General features: G+C 39.3%; 1 protein-coding gene across 1 annotated transcript in view; it reads right to left on the reverse strand.

Moving 5' to 3' along the window:
• Positions 1 to 17925, reverse strand: part of nrxn3a (neurexin 3a) — a 260386-nt gene that overhangs the window by 223446 nt on the left and 19015 nt on the right. The window contains 1 exon segment of the mRNA XM_039786713.1: positions 16677 to 17837. Within this exon segment, the coding sequence (XP_039642647.1) occupies positions 16677 to 17361 (685 nt within the window). The 5' untranslated portion in view covers positions 17362 to 17837.

A 17925-nucleotide genomic window follows, 5' to 3' on the forward strand; every position in this document is an offset into this window, starting at 1 on the left:
TTGGAGTCATTGGCAATTGCCCTATTCTGTCATTACGGTATGAGGGGGTGTTGAAGAAAAGACATATTTTTCTTCTGACAGGAGTCAGGGTTTTATTTTATGAAAACAAAAATATTTATCTTTATTACAGTGAGGGAGTTGCCAAAGATGACTTCTCTACCAGGAACCATGAATATTTCTGACAAATTCTGCTATAAACTGTGCCATGGAATTTGAGAAGATCCATCCATCTTCATCCATCTTAGTCCGCTTATTCGGGGTCGGGTCGCGGGGACAGCAGCTCCACCAGGGCACCCCAAACTTTCCTTTTCCGAGCCACATTAACCAGCTCTGACTGGGCAATCCTGAGGCGTTCCCAGGTCAGGTTGGAGATATAATCCCTCCACCTTGTCTTGGGTCTTCCCCGAGGCCTCCTCCCAGCTGCATGTGCCTGGAACACCTCCCTAGGGAGGCGCCCAGGGGGTATCCTTACCAGATGCCCAAACCACCTCAACTGGCTCCTTTCGACGCAAAGGAGCAGCGGCTCTACTCCGAGTTCCTCACGGATGACTGAGCTTCTCACCCTATCTCTAAGGGAGACGCCAGCCACCCTCCTGAGGAAACCCATTTTGGCCGCTTGTACCCAGGGCCCAGATTTTCAAAAGTAATCCAGTGGGATTTCAGATCACGGATTGGATCAAATCTTGGAAATGGGTTTTTCAAAAGCAAAAGAGGGATTCCGAACGAAGATCAGACCATGTAATCCGATCTCACATTTGATCTGAATCAAACCAGCCCTTTGGGTTTTTCAAAACTTTGAACTTGGTTTGGGATCTATTTAATAAAAAAAAACAGGATTATCCTGATCCCATCAGAAGGGTGGATTCAGTTGTGATTTTCTGAACCAAATAAAATCAGAGTGTTTTTTGAAGTGAATGATCACAAAATCAATGTTTACTGATGATATATACATTTCTTCATATTTGAAGCATGTCACATCTAATGAGATATGGTAAACAAAAAAACAAAAACAAAAAACACAACAAAATAAAGAATGTAAAATGTTTCTGTTTATTAAAATTAAAACAAACAGTGGCTATTTGTGGCCACCGGTATTTTGCCTACCTGTTGTTCTTTGCTAAGCCAGTAGGCTACACTGTTGGTTCCATTTAAGGCTCTAGTAAACAGGATTTGGTAATCCTGAAATTTGGTATTTGGATCACACTGATCCAATCCAATGTTCCTTTAAAAAACTTGCATAAAAGTAAGATGGATCAGGTGATCCTGGATAGCAAAACATGGGATTTCCAAATCTGTATCAATTTAATCCAGATAAAAATTTTTGAAAAACTGGGCCCTGGATCTCGTTCTTTCGGTCAAGACCCAGCCTTCATGACCATAGGTTAGGGTAGGTGCGAAAATTGACCGGTAGATCGAGAGCTTTGCCTTCTGGCTCAGCTCTCTTTTCATCACAACAGTGTGATAAATTGAATGTAATGCTGCCCCCACTGCGCCGATTCTCTGACTAATCTCCCGCAATGTTGAAGAGGGTGCCATCCAAGACAGCCCTTCCACAGCCAAAGCTTACAGCATTTCTGGACGGATCTCATCAATCCCCCAGGCTTTGCCAAAGTGGGGTTGTTTGACTACCTCAGCAACTTCCACCAGGGAAATTGACAACAATCCCCCATCATCCTCCAGCTCTGCCTCTAACATAGAGGGCGTATTAGTTGGATTTAGGAGTTCCTCAAAATGCTCCTTCCACCGCCCTATTACCTCCTCGGTTGAGGTCAACAGTGTCCCATCCTTACTGTACACATCTTGGATGGTTCCCCGCTTCCCTCTCCTGAGGTGGCGAATGGTTTTCCAGAAGCAACTTTGAACATTGTCCACTCGGGTTCAATGACCCCAGCCTCCACGGGGATGCACGAAAAGCTCCACCGGAGGTGTGAGTTCAAAGCCTGTCCGACAGGGGCCTCTTCCAGACGTTCCCAATTTACCCGCACTACCCGTTTGGGCTTACCAGGTCTGTCCAGAGTCTTCCCCCACCCCCTGACCCAACTCACCACCAGATGGTGATCGGTTGACAGCTCCGCCCCTCTCTTCACTCGAGTGTCCAAAACATACGGCCTCAGATCAGATGAAACAATTATAAAATTGATCATTGACCTTTGGCCTAAGGTGCTCTGGTACCAAGTACACTTATGAGCATCCCTATGTTCGAACATGGTGTTTGTTATAGACAATTCATGACTAGCACAGAAGTCCAACAACGAACAACCACTCAGGTTAAGATCAGGGAGGCTGCCCCCCCAAATCACGCCTCTCCATCATTTGATCATTGAAGACCCCCAGCAGAACTATAGAGTCCCCCACTGGAGCCCCATGCAGGACTCCATTCAAGGTCTCCAAGAAGGCCTAATAATCCAAGCTTTTGTTTGGTGCATATGAACAAACAGTCAGAGTTTTAAGTAAAAGGTAATTTAATTGAGATGCAATGCAAATAAAACATTGGTCATGGTTTAACACACAGTTTCTTGTCCAATGCTGTAATCTTTCTGCTGAAATTTGGTTTTCCACTGCAGATAGTACCAGTTCAGTGTATGCGGGATTCTTAGCTGGTTGTCGTAGCATCACATTAATGGCTTTTATGGTGGAGCGACAGAAGGGAGACTTCCAACCACTGGGGACAGAGTAGATAAAAAGTAGTAACAACAGGGACAACAGATTAACAAAATAATCTTTCAGTTCTCTCCCCCACTTCTCTTTGACTTTCTGACTAATCCATCATTCAAAGCTCAATCTCTCTCTGTCCTGATGATCAGCTGTATTCACTCGCCATCATTATTTTGTTCTCTACCATGACCTACTTCCTTTGACTATTTATTTCCCCTGTATTTCTATTTGTGTTAGTGTGAGAGTGTGTGTGTGTGTGTGTGTGTGTGTGTGTGTGTGTGTGTGTGTGTGTGTGTGTGTGTTGTCAGGTTTAACTCCCAGTGGCAGGCTAGCCAGCATTTAACTCAATATGATTTCTGTACGAAGGAGTTCCGAAATATTTTTCTTATGTAGTTATAGTTATATATATATATATATAGTTATATATAGTTATATAGTTATAAATGTAACAGATCTATATCCTCCAGTTCTCCTCAGAAATCCCCCCCCCCCCAAAAAAAGAAAAAAAAATAAAAATAATTCATACAGATCAACTATTCTTTGGGGTGACTCAGTGGTGCTTTGAAAAACATATTTATCCCTCAGTGGACACATAATCTAGGTAAGAGTATGACTCTCTTTTAATTCAATACCAAAAAGGTAACGTGAGGATAGCGGGGGATTAGAACTCAAAGTGGATTACTTAAAGGGATGATTCATGATTCATGTTGGATAAAGTGGGAGAGAACAGTGATTAATGAGGTATTTCAAATTCTGCTTACTTCCATCAGTGCTGGCTTATTGTTTCCTGCACGTTATTCACATGGAAGGTAAATCGGCACATGGAAGTAATGTGCACACACACACACAGGAAAGTGATAAAGGATTGAGTCAATACAGTGCTAAGGGCTTGATTATTAGCATTTTCATTATTAATATTGTTACAGCCATAATCTCCTCACTGACAGATTTCACTGGCAGCCATGATTCATGTTGATATGAACATACGGGTGGCTGGAGAAACAGCCAGGCAGGGCTGCTGAAGCCATCTGCTCATGTTGGGGTGTCCACGGCATACTGCTGGTAGAGCGTCAGTGACTTGTCAGAGAGGGAACCGAGATAGAAAGACGTTGTGTTTCCTAGTTTCTGAACAGAGGTGCTGTGAAAAGTAAAATATAGTTACAGGTTGTTGTTTGCTAACATGCATTGGTCATTGGACTGTTAAAAAGCATTAAAAACTAGGGGTGTTTTTATAGCTGCACTTTCATATGGCTCTTTGTAGTTTGGCTTATTTGAAGCTAATGTACTTGCACTTACTTCTTGTTGTCCGGAGTTTGTACCTTCAAGGTTGAAAGCCCTTAATTGGAAGTCACTTTGGATAAAAGCGTCAGCTAAATGACATGTAATGTGATGTAATGTAATGTGTGAAGAGACACTCCGCTCACGAGACAAGACGATACACGAGATTGGTATCACAAGAACGAGACAAGATTTTAACACTATGACTACCTCAATGACAAAATATGACTGGAAAAATAGTCTTTTATTCTGTGAAAGGTTTTAACACAAACTCGAATGGCTGGCTTCTCTTCTGTATAACTAACCTCTTCAGTAAGCGTCTAACTTCTAATTGAAGCTGTGTGTGACCTTCTAACTGAACTACTTTAGGCATTTTTTTTGTTTTAGTTTTTTAAGTGCAAACCATAATCAAAGTAGTACCCTCTCAACTATCAAAGTGCAAACAGAGACTAACAAATTTTTTTCTTCATTCGTATGATACACTGCTGAGATATGGTCATGTTCTTTTTTTAGGAATATGAGCATGTCCACGTTTTCTGGCAGTAGTTGAGACCTTTGGCCACTAACAATGGCTGAATCTCACTTTCTTTATTTGATATCTCCTCGCTCCTCGGCTGAACCAGAGTTTGTTCTGGCCCTCCTTCGTGAAGGCTGTCTCAAAGCTCTTATTCCTGCCCTGAGGACCGAGGATGGATATCTGAGGAGGGAGGATAGAGGATGGATCTCTGAGGAGCTATGAGCAAGGATACAAAGAGCAGCCTTCCTGGAAGCCGAGCTCCCTCGGTGGGATGGACTAAGATGGCAAATAAGTTATAACTTATTGTTACATGTGTTGTGGCCATACTGTTGTTTGTGTTAAATCATCATCCTCACTGTAGAAGATTTAAGTGTTAGATGTGTGATCTTAACAAGTTGTACATATTCAGCTGCTAGTGTTAGCTCGGCAACGTAGCGATCAGCTGATCATTGTCAGCCAGTAATGTTAACAGAAACGTAATGTTATAACGTTGTATCAGCTGTTTCTGCCTTGATCTGATGTATATAATCCATCTCTTTAGGGACAAACGAGGACTAGAGGTCCCTCATTTAGGGGCGACGATGGCCATCAGACCGTAGAAGGATCCCCAGGGCCCAGTTTTTCAAAAGTAATCCAGTGGGATTTCAGATCACAGATTGGATCAAATCTTGGAAATGGGTTTTTCAAAAGCAAAAGAGGGATTCCGGACTAAGATCAGACCATGTAATCCGATTTTATATTTGATCTGGATCAAACCTTCCCTTTGGGTTTTTCAAAACTTTGAATTTGGTTTGGGATCTATTTAATCCCAAAAAAACTGGATTATCCTAATCCCCTCAGAAGGGTGGATTCAGTTGTGATTTTTCAAACCAAATAAAATCAGAGAGTGTTTTTTTTTAAGTGAATGATCACAAAATCAATGTTTACTGATGATATATACATTTCTTCATATTTGAAGCATATTTGAAGCATGTCACATCTAATGAGATATGGTAAACAAAAACCCAAAACAAAAAACATAACAAAATAAAGAATGTAAAATGTTGGTATTTGGATCACAGTGATCCAATCCAATGTTCCTTTAAAAAACTGGCATACAAGTAAGATGGATCAGGTGATCCTGGACAGCAAAACATGGGATTTCCAAATCTGCATCAATTTGATCCAGATTGAATTTTTTTGAAAAACTGGGCCCTGGAGACTGAAATACACCCTCATGTCACTTTCCCCATCAAACTAGAATACAGTGCCACCACTGGGACTCTATCGTTCAGCTGGCAGTAACGTTACGGCCTAGGGTTTGGAGTCTGTAGAACTATAAACACAGGACCGTCTTTTAAATAAAATTCTGTTAAATGTATTTAACATGTAATGTAATTTAATGTATTTTGCATTCCACTTTGCATGACTGTTGCAAGCATATAACGTTAGTGCATAAAAGAATAGAAGAATGGGATCAATTTAAATTGCCTCTCTTGTATTGTCACTGTATAAAGACCATTTAGAACACAGAAAATTATGACTTAAAATAATAGCTTATATGATAAACATGATATCCACCTTGCCGAAGTAACATTACAGGAATTTACTATGACAGTTGATAGTTCACCTCGTAGAGTGTGCGCCCCATGTACAAAGGCTCAGTCCTTGTTGCCGTGGTCGCAGGTTCAACTCCGACCTGAGGCCCTTTGCTGCATGTCATGCCCCCTCTCTCCCCCTTTCACATCTTCAGCTGTCGTATATAATATAGGCCTAAAATGCCCCCAAAATGCTCAGTCTAGCTAGAAAATTATAACAAAAATTATAAGTTTTAATAATGGTTTGTCTATTACACTCTAAAAAAATTATAGTGGAACAACTTAAAAAAATTAAGGTAACAATTTGCATGGACTTTATTAAGTAGTTCCAACTCAGCCATTATTGAGTAAATTCCGTGATTCTTTTATAGTAAAGCTAACTCAATTATTTAAGTACAATCACCATAACTAACAAGCTTAATTAAAGTAAATCTACTTAAATTTCATGAAAATGTTTAGGTTATATTAAGTTGTCAAATTACTTAATTTAGGCTATTTTAACTTATTTATTTTACCGTCATTCTACTCAGAAATGTCCGTGTAAATTGTTACCTTAACTTTTTGTTAGTAACTTAATTAACTTTATCCAGAATAAAATACACATAGCAATTCCTTTTTTATGATCAAACCTTTTATTGTAAAAGCAAAATAAACTCATAAACTATATTATTATAGTATTATTTTATAGCATATAAACAAAATAAACATGCCTACTTAGACAAAAAATAAATAAATAAATTCACACCCAAATCAGTTTTAACGGGAACTTCAGTATTTTTCAACCTTCTAAGTCAATTACTTGCAGGCTTTTACAAGGAAGTTGCCCTTAAAGAAATTTATGTAAATTTTGGAGGACCAATCCCCTGAATCCAGTGCTTCATTCTCTGTGCATGTTAAAGAATACAATAAAAAAAAGCACCATGTGAAAAGGAATACATAACATGTTGCTGGTGTTGGAAAAAACATATTAAACAGCTACATGTATTCTCCATGGCGAATATAGAGGCATGTTTTCCAAGGGACTTTGTAAATAGTGTCTGATACATATTAACACTTTCAAAAAACTGGCAAGAACCAAGGTTATTATAGTTTTGCAGTTTTGCGTTTTTATTTTTATTTCATTTTGACTTTTTGTTTTCAAATTCAGTTTAGTTTTAATTAGTTTTTAAAGCAAGTTTGCTAGTTTAGTTTATTTTTTATTTTTTGAAAATGCTTAGTTTTAGTTTAGTTTTTATTAGTTTTAGTCTTAGTTTTTGTCTTAGTTTTAGTCTTAGTTGTAGTTTTTTTGTAATATGGATTATTTGTCAAGGGCGAGATTCAAAAAGGTCAGAAAAAAGTATTGTGTAATAATAACAAAAACATCATAACATTTTAGAAATATGTATTCACAATGTATCAATGTAACACTAACACCAGTACATAAAATGCACATATGATGATGAGCACAAATATGTAAACAGTCCACACAAGATACAGCAGTGAGTGCAAAATGTGTTAGTAACGTGTACCAGGAAAAAACCTAAATAGCCAACAGACTAAAGAAGACATGGTGTTTTTAACTTTGGTTCGAGTAAAGTGGCGAACTTTTTGAAGTCAATCGACTCACAAAGTTGTGTAGCTAGACATCCCAGTATCAATACACATATTAACCCACGCTTCCTCACGCTTTTAGTGTTCCTGCGTATTTACTAACCAGCAGCTATCGGGTCGCTGGTGAAAGCACGCCTGTAGTGTTCTCTGTCCGGCGGTTGTCTCCATCATGCTGCCTGGCTCTGTACCCATACATCCATGCCCTGTACTGGCCCGGGATTATCTTCTGTTTCGGGGGAAGGGGGCTTTGCGTTCTCCTTGCCCTGTCACTGCTTGTTAAGGTAAGCTAAGCCTCCTTGTGCGCGCTTCTCAAATGCATTTTCAAATTTCTGGGATTTTCCCCTTAATTGTCCACTTATTTTACCACCTTCCACTGCGAGGCACTTGTTTTTATCTGACACAGTCATCAAATAAGACTCTGCCGCTTTCTTCCGACTTTCGGTACTGCTATGATGGGGCATGGACTAGGTTGTGTCAATTTGACATGGAATGTCAGAATTTCTGGGTTCCCAGTCGGAAACTATAGGTCTACGGTATAGACTGAATAAAACATGTCTATGGTCGGAAATGTCAACTCTGAAAGATATAACGTTATTTGCTCTGTGAAAGACATTGACAAAGACGAAAACTAAGGACATTTACTCGATAATTTTATTTTAGTTAGTTTTGCAAACAGACATTACAGTTTTAGTTTAGTTATCGTTTTTTTGTAATGCCTCGTTTTTATTTTTATTTCAGTTAACGTTTTTTCCCACCTAGTTTTCGTTATTTTGTTCGTTTTCGTTAACAATTATAACATTGGCAAGAACACTAAGCATTGTAAGTAGGTGTACCTAATGAAGTGCCGACGATGTCAACATTACTGTTATTTCTTGCACAACAAAACTTTACAAACATAACAGTGCAACATATCCTGTTGAATTTGAGGACGGTCTTATTCTTCACATTTTTAGCACAGCAGTTTACTTTTTAAAGACATTACCTTCAGACTGGCTTTCAGCCCATCCAGCTCAAGGAATATCTTTTGAAATACCTCAAAAGTATTTTTCAGTTCTTTTGGGTAGCTGAGGTTGAGTCCGTTTAAACCCCCTTTAAAAAAAAACACACGCTTTCTCCTCCCCCCCTTTTTTTCCTTTTTTTTTTTTTTTAAAAAAATTTTTTTTTTTTTTTTTTTTTTTTTGTTCTTTCTTTTTTTTTTTTTTTTTTTTTTTTTTTTTTTTTTTTTTTTTCCCTCTTTTTTTTCCCACCACGAGCCTAGGTCAGAATCAATGCCAGTGTTTTAGTCATCATATTTAAAATCAAGAGTAACACAAAGTATAGTGTGTCTGAACTTAAGTGTCTGATTTTACCTACCAACTGCTCTTTGAAGAGATCATCCTCCTTTTCTCTGAGATACACCATTAAGCCACAACAGCAACCTCTCTCCTTTTTTCCACAGACTCAAAAAATAATTAAAAAACATAGGCTAAACTGCTCCTCTATGAATTTGGGTTTTTAATAATTACATCACTAGGAAAAAAGACCAAAGAATGAGGTTTATAAGACTTGGACTGTACAAATTACCAATCTGTATTGTTTTTAATTAAAATCAAATAATTAGTTGATCATTTAAAAAAAAAAAGCCTTATAAATAATAAATCTGTTGGCCATGTCTAAGTCTATAAAGTTTTAAGAGATCAGTCCTTATTCGTGTTTCAAATTTGGAAATTTTACAAATCCAATTCATTTTAAAACTAAGAAATCTGCTTGCAAAAAACTGCACAGAAATGGGCTTTAGTCTTACTCTTACAAACATTAATAGCAGTTCAGTTCCAAATAACATTGTTAAGCTACCACTGCAAACAAAAGATACAAAAGACTGCTCTGAAGCATTGTGCTCTTAAGACACTAGCTAGCTGAAGGGTGCTAACTCAACAGTCGGTGAATTAGTTTAGGACAAGCTACAACTTCAATTTGTGAAAACAACTTCTGTATGCTGATAGAGTTAGTACATGTTGAAATTAAAACAAAGAAAGATACTCACCAGCAAAACATGTCCAGGCATGTTTAGTACTGAACTCAGCTTTTGAAAGATGCTCAGTAGAATGACAAGTAGCACTAACTCAATCCTTTTCTTTTGTTAAGAAAAGGTAAAAGTGTTTATTCATAAATCGATATATATTTAAGTTAAGACACTTCATTATTTTCATTTTGATCTACTTCTTAAAGCTGCAGTAGGTAAGATTGTGAAGAGCCAGGACTTTGCCAACAAATTTGAACATCGACAACTTCTCAGTCCCTCCTCCCTTTCTGCTGCAGCCCAAACCGTCTCCTAAGCCCCTTCCCACACAACGGAGTTTGACAGAACTGCCGGTTATTGACATGTTCAATAACTAAACACTAACACAACGTTAACTTTACTCACCAACAGTAAAACGATGCTAACTAGCAGGCTACCGTTAGCCATTTCAGCATCATATCAGACCGACCACTGTGCTAACGTTACTATCATCCTCACCAACGTAGCTTTGTGGACTTTTGACTACTAATAACCAAGTGAAAGATAAATCATTCATGGTAATTTGTTACCTGTTGAGAGGAAATGTGGCTACGTCTGCATCGTTCTTCAGATCTTTAAAATCCTGCAGCCACGCCACCTCTGAAAAGCCCCCATTATTCACGGAGTTTTGGAAAACTTTTCTGCAGCTCGTGCCCAGGGAGGGGGGAGGGGAGAACGCTCTTATATGCGTGTGCCTGAGCAGTGATTGACAGGCAGATAGACCCCCCCTGTGGCCCTGATTGGAGAAAATCGACCGGGAGCGGTGGAATTTTGCCAATGGCACTACAGGCTGTAGGAGGTGCCAGAGGAGCTGTCTTTTTTTTTTACATAATTCATGTAGTTCTACTGGAACATAGGGTCAGTTTCAGCAAATATGACAGAAAGTTAGTTTTATAAGACTTACCTACTGGATCTTTAAAATAAGTTATCAACTTACTAAAACATGTATAAGTAACAAATTAAATTTTTTATGCTGTAAAAGCTCATGATTTTAAGCTTTACTTACTGATCCCATGAAATCCTTCACAACAACCGTCTTATCTATGGGCCGCAAGGATTTCTCATAAAACAGTTGATCATTACAATTACTACTCAAATGAACAGTAATACATTAACCAGAAACATAAAATATACATAAAAGAGAGGGGTCAACAAGAATAAATAGAATTAATTATTTGAAAACATTGAATAGAGAGCAATAACCAAAAAGAATATTACGATAATGTTACGTTTTCTAGCTAATAAGAGGCGGATGACACGACAGCATTTTACAGAGCAAATGCAAGCAACAATCAATAAAATCACATTTATTTTTATGAAAATATCAACAAATATATCAACAATATCAACAAAGCAGGAATGTATTTTTTGCGGAAAACAATAGGTGGCTGGAATGCTCTCCCCGGGTGAAACTCACAATTTTACAGAAGAAGAAGAAGAAGGGGTGAAATGTTGTGATCGTCATTTCTGGTAAGTGCCTAACGGCTGTGCGCGATTTGAGACAACACTACAAGTCAGTACGTAGTGTACAAAGTGTACTGCCATTCGTGCGCGGTTTGAAACACACTATATGTCTCTTACAGTTGAAAAGACAAGCATATGAAAATTCTGTCCTGGGTTTTAACTTATTAATAATCCAAAGGAAAAATAACAAAAACACTTAACGGTCATGAAAATTCATTTAGATTTAGCTATCTGATGATGAATCCACCTTAATTATTGAAAAGTATCGGTGATACTGGCCCTGTATTTACTTGGAATTGGATCGATAACTAATTTTGCAGTATCGCACACAACTAATGTATTATAAGACTAACCAGTCATGCTGGCTGCTGCTCTGCACTTGTGTACTGATATCGTGAGAGAACTTTTTACCCCGACGAGAAATATCGTCAAGTTTTAACATTGTCACACCTCTATTAAAAACATTCTGTGCATTTCTACAGTAACCATATTAAAATATATAGAAAAACATATGTACGATAAAATTAAATAATCATTATAAACACAGCTGATCACAATTTTAAGCTGAATGCAAAGACATAAGATGTGATGTTGAAGAGAACTTGTGGCCAAATGCAGCAGAGAGGGAGGAACCGTCACAGTGCTGGACAGGAGTGATTATACCATACATGTTGTGATTGGTTTCATGTATTTTAGATTCCTATTCCACAATGTATGTATTAACTAGCAATGTAACAATACTTAGCTGAGGTACATGTAACAATCATATAATCAAAATATCTTCTGAACAACAATACATGGTCATTAGAAAGTACTTATTTTAACCCAAGCCATGATCTTTCCCTAAAACCGGTCGTTTTTGTGCATCAGCCTAACCCCTACAAATGCATATAAGACTGACTCACTTAAATAAATTACTTAATTTCTATTCTCTAGTAGGCTAATATTATTAGTGCAGTTAATTGCTTTACGGTAAACAGCCAAATCTGGAGTTTTATCATAGGCTCTCTCTTACATCATCAATTGTAACAAGCAATTCTTCTCATTTCTTGTTCACTCTGACTTTTTCAATGAATGATTAATTAAAGATGCACAGCAGTGTAAAGTGGGTTCTCTACAGGTATGTACACAGCTGGAACCTATAATAAAGGTTTAAACTGTTAAACGGTTAATGGGCTCATTAACAAAGAACTGAGAGAATTTGTAGAAATCCCTTGGGAGGATTTTCCAAATGCCAACATGGTCAGATGTATACATGTAACAACATACAATGTCATGGAACAGTCAAATGAGAAGGTAGTCTCGCTTTGCCAGACCTTCCACCATGGCGCTGCGGAGGAGGGTCTGGCTAGTTCACACAGCATTCCAGGATCGGAGAAAAATTTGCTCTGTTTTATTGGCATTTCTTTAAACCAATCACAATCATCTTGTGTGGCGCTAAGCACTGGGCAGAGCCACGGTTCTGCTGCAAAATAGTCTTGGGAAGGAACTTGTTTTGGTGGAACACGTGTACGTTCAAAAGTTGTTTTAGTCGTGTAACAGAAAACTCAGATTGGACAGATAGTCTAGCTAGCTGTCTGGATTTACCCTGCAGATATCTGAGGAGCAGTTAACCATAGTCCTCACAAATCCACCGGAGTTTAAAACTCAGGTGGTACTGTATCTACACTATGGGAAAGACAGAGCTTACAAAGGCAAAGTAGTCAGCGCACTAAACATTCTAAGCTCCCAAAAATTGTATGATGCAACATTTCAACCTTCAAGGTCTTAATCAGGTATACATTCTACAATAAAACTAATACACATGGTAGCAGTTTTCAGTATTTAAAAAATTGTATTCAGTGTTTCTCACAGGTTGAGAATTTACTTGTGGTGGTGGGTTGCGTGGGTTGTGATAGCTGGGTTCAGTGATAAACTAGTCAAACAAAGGTGTATGAAGTATTTAGCCTATTGAAAGAAAATGACTATTCAACAAAGTAATTTAGAAAGAAATAACTATTTATACTGTATATTAAATCAACCAGACTAGAAGATGATACAGATAAAGTGAATTATTTGCACATATAGTGGGTCATACTATGACCCACTATATGATGTATCCAAAAAGCAGGCAATCCACCTAATCCAGCTTCATTAAGCATATTATTTATCCCTTTATCAACGAGCCAAGTTCTCTCTGGGCTGCTCGAGTTCACTGCTTCCACTCAGCACTCACCAGGCAGGCTGGCGAGAAGAGGGAAAGCCAGACAAGAATCAACACTGGGAACAGCTCCCATCATGGAGGCTGTACATCACAGTTGGGAAAGGCGGCCTATCAACCTACAGGGTCAACAGTGCCTTTGCATGGATGCCTCGCTGAGTCACGCATCACAGCACTGAGGGTGGTGGGATGGTGTGTGTGAGAGCGTGAGGGAGTCAGGAGGGGGAGGACATGGCAATACCTATAGATGACAGAGCTGGAACACCATTACTAAGAATGACTGAAAACACCATATTTACATACATCTCAACTAAAAGAGTCCAAAATAGCGCCAGAAATTTCCCCTGGGAGAAACCCTGTTGCTAAGCGAACCAAGCTTTTCCATTTTAGACATTCCATTACTTTTCTTCCTTGGGTCACTAAAAGATGATCTAATAAGGAAATCGCCATGAAACTCCCATTAATGACCCCAGCTTACCTTTAGAGCCAAACTCAGGATAATGTAGACATTTTGGCCCCATTATTGGTAAGAGCAAGCAAAGCAAAATCATCAGTATGTCATCAGCTCTGTCAAATCCTTTGGTAGCGTGAGGTGTAATGAACCTGCTATCCTCATTCTAGACTTTGCAGGCCTTTATTGTCACAGCGGTGTGGAACGGTTTTGGCAGGAACATCAGCCTGAAATGTCAGAGCTAACTAAAAACAAATCATATTTGCTACTGATATCATGAACCTCATCACAGCTTTAACAAAGTCAATCTGTTAAATTTCAGTTCAACACGAGCTACATCAGCCTGCAGATTAACCAATATTTACCTCCATCAGCTGAGCGTAAGAAAACACTAAGTCCACTACACTGTCTTAGTTAATTTCCTGGTATCTTCTGTGCCTAAAAATATCAAATATATTTCATGTAGGTAATAGATGTGTTATAATATTCGGAAGGACTGGATGAAAAATGAAAGCAGTATCAACATATACTGAAACAAAAAATATTAAGAGAACTAGTTCACTTCTGTTATTCTGGAGAATATTGCTACAGGGACTGAAAACATGTATCTGTGTCTGGTAGGTTCAGTGCGTTGCATTATTTTATGTGGCCTAATTCTTAACATCACTTCAATACTTTGTAATTCCTAGTATTTGTCATCAGTATTGTATTCATACCATGTGACTTTCTCCACAATTATCTTACTCATAATTCATGAAATAGAGATATACATTCTGTTGTAGCAGTGAGTGGCTGAGTTTATGATATTTCCCTCCTATATTAAGTATACACATCAAGTGTAATAGTATGGGAAGTGTCAGTAGGTAATCCTGTGCAGAAACTCTCCAGATAACTAGGGAGAATATTCCTACCACACCCCCTTCCCAACCGGCGGTGTGGACCTTAAGCAGGAGAACAGCTGCTGTGGAACTAGAGGCCTTCATCAAAGAGCACAACAAGATTTAAAGAAATGCACACTAACACACTAAGCTAAATAAGACTTGTGATGTTTTACGTTAGGTAAAGGAAAAAAATATATAAAAAATTAAGACTCATCATCCAGTGGAATACAGCCAAAATAATAGAGACTCACAGACAGGACAAGTGAAACAGACAAGATAAGAAACAAAGCATTAATAGTGATGAGAGAGAACACTTAACTATTGTGATGCATGATTAGCTTTCAACAGCTAAGATAAGAGCCTGGATCAGAGCAGCTAGTGGATGTGAGAGGCCTGGAAGATGGGCCAAACAATCACATCGCAGACCATGTAATACTTTAATAACAAATCAGATCCACTTATATATTTGACTGGTAGTCAGAGCAGAGAAGGCTCCTCCTCCAGATTTTCTTTAATACTTTACACACCAGCAAGTCATCTGCTGTTCTCATGTGTCTACAGTGAAAGACAGCTAAAAGAGAGGAAGTGAAGCACGAACATGTCTATCCTCAGAGCCCAACTTGTCAGTTAAATGCCACCCAATCAATCAGTTGAGCAAAATCAAAGCAGCTCAGCTGCCACCAATACACAGAGAAGAGGACAGGCACAGGCAGCACCCCTCCACTCCATCCTTTTCTTTATTTTAAACACTGGCAGAGATAGATGAAAAAAAAAACCTAATCTTTAAATTCCAGATTCCCTGGCCTTTTGTCTGTGTGCCGCAGATTTGGCGTCAGCCCAAATGAGATGTAAATTCCATATTTGTAAGAGGTTAAGCAGAGGACTCGAAAGTCAAAGATGGAGGGGAAAAATAGCTAAACAAATAGATTAAAACAAATACCTCTGATCTAAATTAATTAAATTGAAAAAGACTCATCTAAGTGGTATTGATTGTCTCATAAGGAGTCAAATTACAGTGTACTTCTCAGCTGGAAGCTTCTAGTTTGGAAAGCCTGAAAAATGTGCATTGATTGTGAATAATTAAGCACATGAGAAGAGTTATTTCAGACCACAGAGAAAGAGCAGAGGTGCCTGCCTCGATCCATTTCATGTGCTGACTGCATGTTCACCAATTACTACCACAAAACAGGCATTATCACAGAATGTTCTGTGCTCGGGATTCATCAAATCACAGTAAATCAAGTTTTTACATAAAGCAAGTGAAAGTGCCTTTTATTTGGCCTGCAGGGAGGAAATACATGGGGGAAATGAGTAAAGAGCTTTCTTTTAATAGAAATCAATTTTGGTCTTGGTACAGCCAGCTGTAGAGCAATTGAAACACAGCTCTGGCAAAATTATCAGCACAAAAGGATGTGATATAAAACACCTGCCATCTTGTGATTGGGTGAAGAAAGGGGGATCAGGAGGCCCCCATTCTCTCTATTGGTGTCCTTATCGCTGCCGGCAGGGCCCATGCCATTAACCTGTGCCCCACTGGCTTAACCATGCTTAGATTAGCTTTCTGATTTAAAGCATGCATGCACGCACGCATGGTACCATGACAAATGAACTTACACTGGACGGGTGAAATCAGCTGGATCATTGCACAAAAAGGGGGAAACAACAACAAAACCAAATGTGCTTTTCCCAAGCCTAACTGGGGCAGCTCTCCAAATGTGAAAGAAGACTCAATGATGCTAGATCTTGTTTGTGATAGTTTATTTGGATGATTTTGTCATTTTGCTTAATTCTTCACTAGCTTGAACTGGCTTTGGTCCCAGACCTCTTAATTATTGGCCACATCTCTAATCTGTTCAGCATCTCAAATCAAGGCAATGTTGGTATAATGCCTTCAGTTGGAATTGCAATAAATAGAAATGTAAAAAGGTTGAAATACAAAACAAACTACCTAAATTTTAAGTCTGTTTCACAGTTGGGAGTTCTGCCAAAGTCAGCAGTGTCAGAGACTTTAAAGGTATGAGTTACCTTCACTGCAGAAGCGGCCCTTGTATTCGGTTTTGGAGCAGTCACAGACTGGCTGTCCATCCACCACTGAGCATGTACCGCCATTCTCACATGGGTTCACTGTGCACCACCCTTCTGACTCCAGGGGCACCATAAAGCTTCCCAGGAACAGGGGCTGCGAGATGCCATATTTGAGGTCTGTAATTGTGCCCCTGAAGGGCTGCATGTTTCGCACTGTAGGCAGTGTGAGTGCACCGTTGCGGATATCCTGAGGCACTCCACCCAGGAACAGATCGCTGACTATTTTCATGAACAGACGCTGAGGTCGCACCTCATCTGCTTTGGCCTGGCCATCCAGTACCAAAACTGTGCGCAGGTTGTACCTGCTCAGAGTGGCAGAGTGCCAGCTGCCATCGTCCACCCGTCTGTCAGACACGACTGTGGTCTCAGCACAGTCGATGCTGAAACCCAGCTGCACTCGGCCCTCCACCACCGATAGCTGCAGAAAGTCACAGTAGCCTCCATCATCAAAGTACAGCAGCAGCGCCTCCGAAGCCTCCGTCTTGAACTGGAAGCTGAGGTCACCACGGGTGCTGGCGTCCCAGCGGAGGTAGCGTGCCCACTGACCTGGTGTGCCTAAAAAGTCCAGTCCCAGACACGTGCTGAGGAATACTTGCAGTCTGATAGAAAAACCTACAAGACCCATAGCTGCAAATAAAAAAAATGTAATCCAAAAAAGGGATGTTAAAATCTTAGGATGGGTCGGACTGAATTTCAGTGATCCACAGTTTTATCCACAGTATGTGCAGAGATATATTCTGATAAATATTTCTTAGAAAAATATGTTTTTAAAGGGAAAAGGGCAGAAGCAGGAGAACAGTCGAGGTTAACAGTCTTAGGGTCAGTATGTTTACATCAGTAAACTGTCCATTGGTTGCAGGGCAGTGGTCGTATGGAGGAATTGTCGTTTTCCTCCGTAGGGTTAAAGAGAGGACCGATAGGAGGAGGTTATTCCTATATATGTTTTTTTACACTTCAGAACAGATGCTATCAAGACTCATAGTGTAAGGTCTTATGGAATGGACTTCTCTGACTGTCAGGGCGAGAGGAATTTCCTCCTTCATGTTGTCCGCTGGGAATTGGAGCTGACAAGGGATCCACTGGCCTCTCTTAGTTCCATCACTGTCAGAAAAAAGAGAGGCAGAGTTACAATGGGTCCATCAGCATTGTTTTTTACTCCTACTAATACTACATCTTGCATCTAAATCCC

Source organism: Perca fluviatilis, chromosome 20 (genome assembly GCF_010015445.1).
Source record: "Perca fluviatilis chromosome 20, GENO_Pfluv_1.0, whole genome shotgun sequence".
Taxonomy (NCBI): domain Eukaryota; kingdom Metazoa; phylum Chordata; class Actinopteri; order Perciformes; family Percidae; genus Perca; species Perca fluviatilis.